General features: G+C 39.0%; 1 protein-coding gene across 1 annotated transcript; it reads right to left on the bottom strand.

Annotated features, from left to right (window-relative positions):
* Window positions 1-1,740: 1,740 nt before the first annotated feature.
* Window positions 1,741-5,919, bottom strand: LOC119496406. Its single transcript, XM_037783690.1, has 3 exons — window positions 5,389-5,919; window positions 5,167-5,264; window positions 1,741-2,521 (listed from the first exon to the last, which is right to left on the bottom strand). The coding sequence occupies exons 1-3, from the start codon at window positions 5,894-5,896 to the stop codon at window positions 2,345-2,347; spliced, it is 783 nt and encodes a 260-aa protein (XP_037639618.1). The 5' UTR covers window positions 5,897-5,919; the 3' UTR covers window positions 1,741-2,344.
* Window positions 5,920-12,924: the final 7,005 nt, after the last annotated feature.

Raw genomic sequence — 12,924 nt, 5'->3', positions numbered from 1 at the left:
TCCACGCACAAAGAGAAGGGTGCCAGCTGTGGCTGCCTGCTGCAGTGAAACCTGCAACACACCTGAGACCACCTGCATCCATCACAGACAAACCTGAGCCTGGAACCACCACACCTGTCTGGTCTCTCTGTGCCGACCACTGGGTGGCGCTGCAGGACGACAGGCAGACAGGAAGACACACAGAAACCATAAAAGAAGAGTTTTACTGATGATATTCAAAGATTGTTTGTGTTACATATGAGTTACTACCTTCAATTTGTTATTGAACCGGTTTGAGTCTGATTGTATGGAAGACCAAATATGACTAATTAGAAAATAAAACAATATAATAAATTAATTAATTAATCAATGAGTGGAATCATTTAATACACTAAGAAATAAGTCAATAACATAAAAAAAATGTGAATATATATATTAGGGCTGTCAAAGTTAACGCGATAATAACACGCCAATCCTTTTAATGCCACTAATTTCTTCAACGCATTAAGACAACTTGTGATGTTTAGGTTCTAGTGGGCTCAGTTTTGAAGCTAGAGTGAAGATACTGGTATCATATGAAACTAGAAAACCTGATGAATCCATTGGTACCAACCATGTCATACTAGGAGGTTAAATAACACTCCAAAACTTACACAAACTTTTGGCGGGGAAGAAGTCATGGCCATTTTCAAAGGGGTCCCTTGACCTCTGACCTCCAGATATGTGAATAAAAATGGGTTCTATGGGTACCCACTAGTGACAGCTGTTGTTGCCTGTTGGGCTTGAGTTTCCATGTTACGATTTGAGCATAGTTTTTATGCTAAATACAGTACCTGTGAGGGTTTCTGGACAATATTTGTCATTGTTTTGTGTTGATAATTGATTTACAATAATACATATTTGCATAAAGCAGCATATTTTTCCACTCGCATGTTGATAAGAGTATTAAATATTTGATAAATCTCCATTTAAGGTATATTTTGAACAGATAAAAACATGTGTGATTACTTTGTGATTAATGCGATTAACTACAAACAACCATGCGATTAGTTGCAATTTAATATTTTAATCGATTGACAGCCCTTATATATATATATATATATATATATAACTGATAAAGAGATTGGAAGATACATTTAAAAAATTGAATACATAAAATTGTGAAATAATTGTAAAACATACACCAAAACATTTGAAATAAATCAATAGAATTAAAAATGGTTGAAGAAACTGGGAAATACATTTTTAAATCACACAAAAATAAACAAATCCACAAAAGACAAATAGTTAATTAAGAAATAGATATATAAAACACACCAAGAACTTAAAAAATACATTTCTTGATTAATAACTGTTAAGACCTTTTAAATAACCTGTTAAGATCGTCTGTAAGTTTGGAAAACAAGGATGACCTCGATGAAGGCCACAAACGTGTTGGTCTAAAAACAATAAAGTTTAAAATACAAATATTAAATCAAGAAATTAATTTATAATATAGGAAATTATTTGATAAGTTATGTGGAATTTGTTTGGGGTCAAATCATTTCATGCAAATTATTTCTCATTTTATTTAAACACTTTATTCTTTATTTATTAGTTTGTCAGCTTTGGTCCTCCATACCCAGACTTTAACAGGTTCAATTCAGACTGAATGTTATGAATTAACAGCCTTTTTTTAATCTTGAATTTAAAAACAAAACTTTACATAGATAATTGCATATGAGTCAAAATAAATAACTTTTACTAACAAATGTAGTTCTTTGGTCTCTGGAGTCACTTCAGCCTTTAAAACTATTTTACATTTTTATTTTATGTTCATCTCACTAATGAAACTGTTCTGATAATAACACCTGACTTCTATATTCAGTCTGAATGTTTTAATCATCTCCGTTCTGATGAAACTGTTTAATATTTATGTTCTCTTTGTGAATAAACTCATCTTCACTTTTGATATAATGAACCAACAAATGTGTGAATTATTTGTTAGAAAACACCGAAAAACAAAAGATAACAGTTTGTGTTTCAGAGACTTTACAGAATGAAATAGACCCTTTTAGTGTCAACGCCATGATGAGGTCACGGTTTTAGCTGGAGGCTATGTAAGGATTGTATGTAAGATTAATGTATTAGTAATAATGTTGATTGAATTGAATGTTAATTTTTCCCTCTTTCTAAACAACACTTCTGCTGCTGTAACAGAACAGGAACACTACAGATTACACAGTTCAAACATGAAGAAGAAGAAACTATCTTTAATCAAAAACACACTTTTCTTTGACACAAATCTGTAGGAAACACCATCACAAACTGAATCATAAATCATAAATGGTGTTGGATGTTAGCCAGTAAAACCAGTAACAGATCTTCATTTCATCCCTGGTTTCCAAACTAAATGTTCACAGACTGTTTCATCCTCCTGGCCAGCAGGAGGCGCTTTCTCCTTCTCCTCCTCCTCTCGGTGGAAAACCTTCCCATCAGGCTGCGTCCTCCATCGCAGCTTCATCTCCTCTCTGATCCCTGCCTCCTCCAGTCTCTGCTTCAGCTGAAACAGTTTACATCATCGATCACTCTGATTGATTACTGACAGCAAAAGGTATTAATCCTGATGCAGCCGGAAACATCTGGTCTGATGTCACTGCGGTTACCTATCTACTTATCTACCTACCTACCTACCTATCTATATCTAACAGGAAACATCTGCTTTGATGTCACTGAGGTTCCTCTAACATCCACTAGATCAGGGGTTCTCAACCTTTTGCAACTGAAGGCACACTTGTGATTGTCAAAACATTTCCGAGGACCACCTTCCCAAATAAATGAGTAAAAAACCTAACATGTTTATACAACAAATAATAAACTGGGCTGTAGATATGTGTTATGCCACTGTCAGCTGTAATGACCAAAATACATATTCTGCTTACCCTCAGTGAGACACTTGGGCTTGCCTCTGGGATATAATGAGATCAAGTCGTGGTGGGATGGGTGAGAGGCTGACACGCAGAGTAGCATTCAAAGTTGCTTTCAGTTTGTTCCTTGCCTTTGATTTTGTGACAGTCACAATGGAAAACCCTGACTCACATAAATAGGTGGTGGTGAAAGGCAACAGAAATTTGATGCTGGGTTATAACACTGGATATGTTGACATGAGGAGTGGCTTTCAAAGTTTCACTTAGGAGTGAAAACACGTCAAATCGTCCCGCCTTGACTCTTCTGTTCCACAGAATAAGTTTTTTCTTGAAGCCCTCAATTTTGTCTGAAACCAAAAACACTGTGCTGTTTCTGCCTTGCATTGATATATTGAGCTGATTTAACTGGTCAAATATATCTGATAAGTAGGCCAGTTCTGCACAAAAGTTACCATCAGTGTAATGCTCAGCAAGAGGGGAGTGCTGCTCTTCCAGAAATGTGTGCACTTCTCATATTTCCTCACCACATGCTTCGGAGCTTTTACTGGCGCAGGGTTGTCTCCCACATCACTTTTTCGCTTTAAAAACCGATCCATTTTGTCTCACTGCATCCGAGAACGTTAGCTAGCTAACAGTGGCAAACACGTTTGTCTCTACCTGATGATGTTTGGTGTTTTTACACAAGGCCTATTGAAGGAGGTTGGGTCACACTTAATCAACGCGCCTTTGGGGTACCGCACATGCGCAGTAATATCTGCTCTGCACTCGCCGAAATTGAGCCGATCGCAACGCACGACCGCAGCTCCAGTTACACTGCGCATGTGTTATACCCAATACAAGACCCGTGTCCGCCCGTGTCTCAGCCTCCTTCAATAGGCTTTGGTTTTACGGCAGCTTGCATCTTACCTCCTTTAGGTTTTACCTGTTCACTTTGCTAAATAATAATAAAAAAATAATCTAGTACCACTGCCTCCGCGGCCCACTAGATGGCGCTCTGCGGCACACCGGTGTGCCGCGGCACACTGGTTGAGAATGGCTGCACTAGATGCTGCAGAAGACTTCTATCTATCTATCTATCTATCTATCTATCTACCTACCTACCTACCTACCTACCTATCTATCTATCTATCTATCTATCTATCTATCTATCTATCTATCTACCTACCTACCTATATATCTACCTATCTACCTACCTATCTACCTATATATCTACCTACCTACCTATATATCTACCTACCTACCTACCTATCTACCTATCTATCTACCTACCTATATATCTACCTACCTACCTACCTACCTACCTACCTACCTACCTACCTATCTATCTATCTATCTATCTATCTATCTATCTATCCATCCATCCATCCATCCATCCATCCATCCATCCATCCATCCATCCATCCATCTATATATCTATCTATCTATCTATCTACCTACCTATATATCTACCTATCTACCTACCTACCTACATATATATCTACCTACCTACCTACCTACCTACCTACCTACCTACCTACCTACCTACCTACCTACCTACCTATCTATCTATCTATCTATCTATCTATCTATCTATCTATCTATCTATCCATTCATCCATCCATCCATCCATCTATATATCTATCTATCTATCTATCTATCTACTGTGGTGGCAGTTTCTGTTAAAACAAGACACAAACCAACGTAACAACTTGTCTTTCAGTGAATTTAATAAAAAGGCATACATTAATAACTAAAGCATCTGCAGATGGACTCACGAGCACAGCCATCTGTTGTGGACTGTGAGCAGAGCATAACAAGACATAACAAGTATTTCAGCAATCTGTTGTCTGTTGTGTGCTGACGCATTGATACACTTTCTATCCTTCTCTTCTTTTCTTCTTTGCACTTATCTTCATGTTATGCTTTAAATGTATAAATACTGACTACTCTTTGTATTCGGGGCTCACTTGCCACAGTCCACAACAGGTGGCTGTGCTCGTGAGTCCATCTGCAGATGCTTTAGTTATTAATGTATGCCTTTTTATTAAATTCACTGAAAGACAAGTTGTTACGTTGGTTTGTGTCTTGTTTTAACAGAAACTGCCACCACACTACCTACCTATCTATCTATCTATCTATCTATCTACCTATCTACTGTATCTATCTACCTATCTATCTATCTATCTATCTATCTATCTATCTATCTACTGTATCTATCTACCTACCTATCTAACACATTTTGATCTTGAGATACCAGATGAAACCTGTAAAGAGATTCAGATCCACCGTAACAACGTCTGACCTGCTGCAGGATGGAGCTCTGCAGCGTCGGGTCGTTCAGGTCTGCAGATCCTCCGCTAAGCCGGACCTTCACCGTCCTCACCACTGACAGTCTTTGAACTGCAGACAAAACAGAAACCAGATCAACACAGATCCGACTGGCTGGATCCGACTCTACAGAAACAGATCAACACAGATCTGACGCGCTGGATCTGACTCTACAGAAACTGTGAGCATGACTCACCTGATTGGCAGAGGAAGAAGTGTTTCTCACTGCAGACGGCACGGAACCAGTTAGCTGTCGAGTCTACCTTCCCACAGTCTGCAAAAACATCATCAGACTGAAAAGCCCCCCACTGCGTGAAGGAGGCCTCGGTCCCGTCGGACCAAATCCAGAAGTATCTGTGCAAACCGATCCACATGGCGGGTTCGATTGTGTTTCTGTTAGTGCCACCACCCCCGCCATCATTGATGTCCTTTTTGTTGATCTCAACCCTGTTCTCACCGCTGTCCTGACCGCTGTCCTGACCGCTGTCCTGACCGCTGTCCTGACGGCTGTCCTGACCGCTGTCCTGACCGCCGTCCTGACCGCCGTCCTGACCGCTTTCCTGACTGCTTTCCCGACTTGTCAGAGAATCAGTGTCATTCTGCACCAGACTGAGGATCTGCTGGATGTCCTCCTGATTCCTGATGCTGCTCAGGTCGGTGTACATGGACCTGCAGTAAGCCTGACCGTCAGACCAGGTCATCATCTTTGTAACCAGGATGTGTTTGTTATATTCAGCTGAAAGAGTGAAGAAGACACAAACCAACAAGATTATTCTCTTTAAAGGGACTGTTTGTAACTTTTTAAGCGTATAAATGTAATGGGTCGGGACACACGCGCGCTCGCATATGCGCGCTCACGTGTGGCCGGAGCCTCGTCTACTCTGCCTACCTGCCTTCACTCAGACAGAGCGCGCGTTCTCGCGTACTCGCTCCACCTCTAGACGTGAACGCGCGCTCACTACACACTGCAGAAGAGTTAGTTTAGCTCTGAGAATATCTAGTGAATGTACAGTGGACGTTTGTGCAGAAATAACTGCTGCAGCTCCTCCAGACCAACAGAGGTTTCCCGTGTCTTGTGAAGTGACGAGGCTCCGCAGAGAGAAACGTTGTCATCTCGTGCCGGTGTCTCCTCTGTTCACTCCGGCTGCGGGTGGAGACAACAACGTTACTCGCTGCGGAGCCCCGTAAGGCAGGAAAAGCCAACACTAGGATCAGCATTGATTCATGGAGAGACCTTCGTCTGATCAGCTAACATTACTGCCAAGCAGCTGAAACATAGAGTGATATTGTGGTTTTAGCTGACGTGTGTCGCATCACTGTTCTGAGCGATGCTCGTTCATGTCTATTTAGAGCGAGCAAGCTCGAGCCCGACGCTGACTTTCGTTGACTTAACGGCCACAGGTGTCGCTGTTAACAAGCATTTCTGAAAGTTACAAATAGCCCCTTTGAATAAAAGCTTGTTCATGTTAGAATCATGTTGAGATCGGCCTCACCGCTGTAACATATCGCGTAGAACATTGATCCACAATGTCGGGTATACCACAATCCACTTTCAGTTATGGCCACACACGTCAACATCGGTTCATGCATGGCCCAGCGGCTGTACGAGGTTTCCATAGAAAATTCCTCGTGGTCCAGAGACCATCTCCAGTTCGACTGGAAGAGTCCGATCCAGATCTCTCCCATCAGCGCAGCATGCGCGGCCTCAGTGTTTTGGTTTGGATCCATGATGGTGGCGAGGTCGGTGAACTCCTCCCTGCAGTACCGCTGAGCTTCAGTCCAGTTCTTCATCAATTCAACAAGGTGGAAATGTCTGATGAGAATGGGAAGGGGCTGAAGGTGACAGACCAGCACACAACCTGAGAGACGAGACAAGAGACAGGCAAGACAAACTCTCACAAAATATGTGGACACCTTAAAAACAAACTGCATGGGCGGCTGGTTAGCTCAGTCGGTAGAGCGAGCGCCCATGTAAATGCCAAGGTTCAGTCCTAGCAGCGGTGGACCTGGGTTCGAATCCGGCCTGTGGTCCTTTCCGCATGTCACTTCTCTCTCTCCCCCTTTCCAACACTCTATCCACTGTCCTATCAATAAAATGCTTAAAAGTCACCCCAAAAAATAACTTTAAAAAAACAAACTGCAAATGCTGTGGACTATTCAACATATCCATGGACACAGTAGAAACCTGTAAAAAGTTATGTGGATACTGTGGACAACTAAGAGTTCTGTGGACACTGTGGAGAGCTTCAAAAAGTTTTGTGGACAACTTTAAAATGTTCTGTGGACACTGGACAACTTTAAAAAGTTCTGTGGACAACTATAAAACGTTCTGTGGACGCTGGACAGCTTTAAAAAGTTCAAGTTCGGTGGACAATGAACAACTTTAAAATGTTCTGTGGACAATAAACAACTTTAAAAAGTTTTGTGGACAACTATAAATGTTCTGTGGACAACTATAAAAAGTTCTGTGGACACTAGACAACTTAAAAAAAGTTCTGTGGACACCGTTAACAATTTTAAGACGTTTTGTGGACAACTTTAAACGGTCCTGTGGACACTGATCAACTTTAAAAAGTTCTGCTGACACTGATCAACTTTAAAAAGTTCTGCTGACACTGAACAACTTTAAAAAGTTCTGTGGACACTGTGGACACCTTTAAGACAATATGTGGATGTCTTTGAAAAGCAGCTCAGAATCTTCATATTTAGTCTGTATTTATTATATTATATTATATTATATTTAGTCTGTGTGTCCATGTTAGTGTTGTTTTATTTCAATACAAATAAAGTTTGTGTTTGGAGTTTATTGACCTGACAGGAGCAGGAACATCAGTCCGCTTCTCTTCATGACTGCAAGTCTGTGAAGACATCATCATCATCATCATCATCATCATCATCATTCTCAGCAGCTACGTCATCAATAATCCCAATCAATGTTTTATTTCATTTCAATAAATTTACATTAAGACAAAAATCAATGAGCTACATAAAACGTAACATCATCCAACTAAATAATAAACTAAATTAAATATATCATAATTTAATTCAGCTGTAGTTTCATTACAATATTATATTTCTGGTTCTTACAAGTTTCTGTGGGTCAGCTTGAAGAATATAATAAGTTTTAAATGATGAATATTGACAGATGGAAAGGGATTACTGCTCAAATCATCACTGTATTTATTAATTCCTAATATTAATGATCAGTCCAAAAGGGACTATTAAATGAGGATGTATGTATATACAGGGGTCTATCTACAGGTATTTAATGTGCAGTTACATCTATCAATTAATCCATCAATCGACAGAAAATCAGCAACTATTTTGATTCTCAATTAATCATTTATCTTATTCATTTTTTGTTGTAAAAATCGGAACACTGTTTTGTTTAGGATTCTTGAATGTGAAAATGATCTATTTCTCCTCAGCTTAACATTTTGATAAACTGAATTGAAAACTGTGACGGCATTTTGTCTGCTAATGTTTTATAAACTCAACGATTAATAGAGGAAATATGTGATAATATTGTTAGTTGCTGTTAATGATGCAGTGTTTATGTTGAATACAGGCCAGGTAAAGAAAAGTTTGTTTGTTCTGAATATTAATATCTGCAGTAAATATATCTATCCAGCCAAACTTTATTTATATAAAATATTTAATTCAACGTGCTTCACATTTAAAAAACATTTAATAAAAACAATCAAACACTGAACGTGTTGTGAAAAATCAGTGGGTTCCTGAAAAATGTATTAATAAGAATAATAATAGTTTGAATCAGAGTGAAGAATGGAGGTAAATATATAACATGGAAACAAATGTTTAAATACATAATTTATTTTAGAATAATTTATTACATATTCAACTGTGCAATACTGACTTAACAGTACAATAATTTAGTGCAATAATCTGGTTTACTCTGGCATTAATACTGCATTTATTTATACAGTACATTTAAACTAATATTTGTATTTATTTATACTATTCTTGCATTTTTAGACGCTTAATGATAGATGCACTGCTGTTATACATATTTCTTATTTATATTTTCTTAAGATTTGATGTTATAGTATATATATAATTTAATAATGTATTTAATAATTTATTTTATAATGATTTATTATATATTCAATAACTTAGTGCAATAATTCAGATGTTCAATAATCTGATTTACTCTGACATTAACACTGCATTTATTTATACAATATGTATGTATATATATATATATATATAAACTGACACTCCAAAAGACACACACAAACACAATTACTTATATAACTGATGTTAAATAGGTTACACAATTAATCCATTAACAGAAAATAATCTTTACAGATAAGGAAAATATAATCATTTACAGGTTTAGGTCACATACAGAAATAAAGATTTGTAACGTACCTGAGGTGAGGAGCTTCAGTCAGTCGCTGCTGATCAGTGAAACTATATAAATGTGTTCCTCAGTCACTCCCATCATCACATCCTCAGATCCAGTAAAAATAGAAACTCAGGCATGTAAAACCAGTAAAGGTAAAGTACAGGCGGGTTCATTAAAGTCCATTTGGTTACATGATGATGAGGGTCTGAATGCAAACGCAGGCAAAGAGAAGATCCAATGATTTATTTAAATATAAAGTGATTTCAGACACAAAGCAGGCTGAACACTGTCAACCAAACTCCATTATAAATTACTGCTAAATAAGACTGAACGCTGTCAACTATCTCCATTATAAATTACAACTAAATAAGACTGAACGTTGTCAACTAAACTCCATTATAAATTACAACTAAATAAGACTGAACGTTGTCAACCAAACTCCATTATAAATTACAGCTAAATAAGACTGAACACTGTCAACCAAACTTCATTATAAATTACAGCTAAATAAGACTGAACGCTGTCAACCAAACTCCATTATAAATTACAGCTAAATAAGACTGAACACTGTCAACCAAACTCCATTATAAATTACAGCTAAATAAGACTGAACACTGTCAACCAAACTCCATTATAAATTACAGCTAAATAAGACTGAACACTGTCAACCAAACTCCATTATAAATTACAGCTAAATAAGACTGAACACTGTCAACCAAACTCCATTATAAATTACAGCTAAATAAGACTGAACACTGTCAACCAAACTCCATTATAAATCAGAATCGTGTTTATTGCCAGGTGTAAGAGGTATACACTAGGAATTTGTAGTGTGTGTGTGTGTGTGAGGGAGAAAGACAGAGATAGTGGGGGTGGGGTAGTTGTGTGTGTGTGTGTGAGGGAGACACAGTCACGGGGGGCGGAGGGGCTGTTGGAGAGCCCCACTGCCATGGGGAAAAAACTGTTTTTATGGCGTGAGGTTTTGGTCCTGATGGATCTTAACCTCCTGCCAGATGGCAGAGTCTGGAAGAGATGGTGTCCGGGATGGGAGGGGTCGGCCACAATCTTTCCTGCCCTCCTCAAGGTCTTTGAAGTGTACAGCTCCTGGAGGGAGGGAAGGTTGCAGGCGATCGCCTTCTCCTCAGCACGGATGACCCGCTGCAGCCTGGCCTTGTCCTTGGCGGTGGCAGAGGCGAACCAGACGGTAATGGAGGAGGTGAGGATGGACTCGATGATGGCCGAGTAGAAGTGCAACATCATGGTCTGTGGCAGGTTGAATTTCTTCAGCTGCCGCAGGAAGTACATCCTCTGCTGGGCCTTACTGGTGAGGGAGCTGATGTTTAGCTCCCACTTGAGGTCCTGGGCGATGGTCGTGCCCAGGAAACGGAACGACTCCACCGTGTTGACTGGGGAGCCGCGCAGGATGAGGGGGGGAGCAGGGCTGAGTTTCTCCTGATGTCCACCGCTATCTCCACTGTCTTCAGAGCGTTGAGCTCCATGTGGTTCTGGCTGCACCAGGATGCCAGATGGTCAACCTCCCATCTGTAGGCAGACTCATCATCCTTGGAGATGAGGCCGATGAGGGTGGTGTCGTCTGCAAACTTAAGGAGCCTGACAGATTGGTGTCTGGAGATGCAGCTGTTGGTGTACAGGGAGAAGAGTAGTGGGGAGAGAACGCAGCCTTGGGGGGCACCGGTGCTGATGGTCTGGGTGTCGGAGACTTGCTTCCCTAGCCTTACTTAATAAGACTAAACACTGTCAACCAAACTCCATTATAAATTACAGCTAAATAAGATCATAAGTGTCAAACCACACAGATGGAGGTTATAATATTATCACTGGGAGAGCGGGTCGGTTTGGACAGATGGGACAGATGGGACATATGGGACAGGGGGACAGAGGGACAGATGGGACATGGGCATAGAGGTACAGAGGGACAGATGGGACAGTGGGACAGATGGGACGGATGGACAAATGGGACAGGGGGACAGAGAGATTTTTTTGTTTTTAGTCAACCCGATATGACGCCACAGTGTGTAATAGACCCGTCTGTCCACCAGAGGACAGCATGTAATAGACCCGTCTGTCCACCAGAGGACAGCGTATCAGTGTCACATATTGTTGGAAAGCTCATCTTCAGGCCAACCAGCTGATACTTGTGTTGGTTGTCTGAAGGTTTGTTGAGTCTAAAGTTTGTCCATCCTCCCGGGGACACTATTATTGTTTATAGTTCCTACCTGGTTACAAACCAAGACAGCGTCTCTGAAGACATTTAGACCGCTCAACTGAATTAATAAGCCGTGAACATTTCAACGGCTGAGCAGATTTTGAATGTGCAGAGCTCAACTACTGACCCGTTGATATGTTATTTGATTAATATTGTAATTATGATAATTCTGATTCAGGAGCGTTTGAGCTCAACGCGTCCTCTAAGCAAATCAGGAGCAGACTGGAGATAATCCGTCACATTTTATATTTAAATGAGGAGGATTTACAATGAAAATGAACTCTTATCACCCACTTTTTTCTCCATTGATTTACATTTCTGTCAGCTGTGCTCTAAAACCAGCTCACATCCTTTTTACTTCAGTAAAAGTACTAATACCACAATCTAAAAATATTCCTGTGCTGAACATGTTAAAGTAAAATATAATTATAATCAAGAAATTATAAAAGAAAAAGTACTCAATATATATTATACCATTAGATTATTTTTATTATTAATGATGCAGTAACATGTAAGATGCATGGTAATATTGGAGCTGGCTGCAGTGGAGCTAATTCTATGGCAGTGTATAAAATAATAATAATAATAATAACTTGAAGGTAAATAGCCAGATATAAAGTTAAAAAGGATACATATATTTACAATAAAAATAAAATGAAGTCAACAAATAAAATTCTAAAAAAGATTAAATAAATAAATAAATCCAAAACCTTTTGTCGAGGGAACTAGGGTGATGTTAACTTCATGTTGGACTAAAAAAATGCGTTAAAAATAATAATAATTACAATTATAATTATTATTATTACTTGAAGGTAAATAGCTAAATATAAAGTTTAAAAGGATATATATATATATAAAGTTTAAAAGGATATATATATATATCTCTATATATCTCTATCAATAGAGATATATAGAGATATATATATAAACAATAAAAATATAATTAAGTCAACAAATAAAATAATACAAAATAAAATAAATAAATAAATAAATCCAAAACCTTGTCGAGGGAACTAGGGGGATGCTAACTTCCTGTTGGACTACTGAGGTGTCTGCTGTTAGATGCAGCACATTTATATAGATGGTTTGTATTAGGAGAGTATATTGGAATGTTAGTTGTTGTTTGGGCCTTCCTG

Source organism: Sebastes umbrosus, chromosome 11 (assembly GCF_015220745.1).
Source record: "Sebastes umbrosus isolate fSebUmb1 chromosome 11, fSebUmb1.pri, whole genome shotgun sequence".
Classification (NCBI taxonomy): Eukaryota; Metazoa; Chordata; class Actinopteri; order Perciformes; family Sebastidae; genus Sebastes; species Sebastes umbrosus.
This window is presented reverse-complemented; position numbering and strand designations above follow the sequence as displayed.

What these genes read in the sequence shown, in the direction of transcription:
- LOC119496406 (XM_037783690.1), bottom strand. Translation starts at nt 5,896, where the DNA reads ATGATGACCTGGTCTGACGGTCAGGCTTACTGCAGGTCCATGTACACC. An exon ending in CTTCTTCCTCTGCCAATCAG is followed by an intron (nt 5,265 to 5,388) that starts GTGAGTCATGCT and finishes TTTTGTCTGCAG; the next exon opens with TTCAAAGACTGTCAGTGGTG. An exon ending in AGAGCTCCATCCTGCAGCAG is followed by an intron (nt 2,522 to 5,166) that starts GTCAGACGTTGT and finishes AAACTGTTTCAG; the next exon opens with CTGAAGCAGAGACTGGAGGA.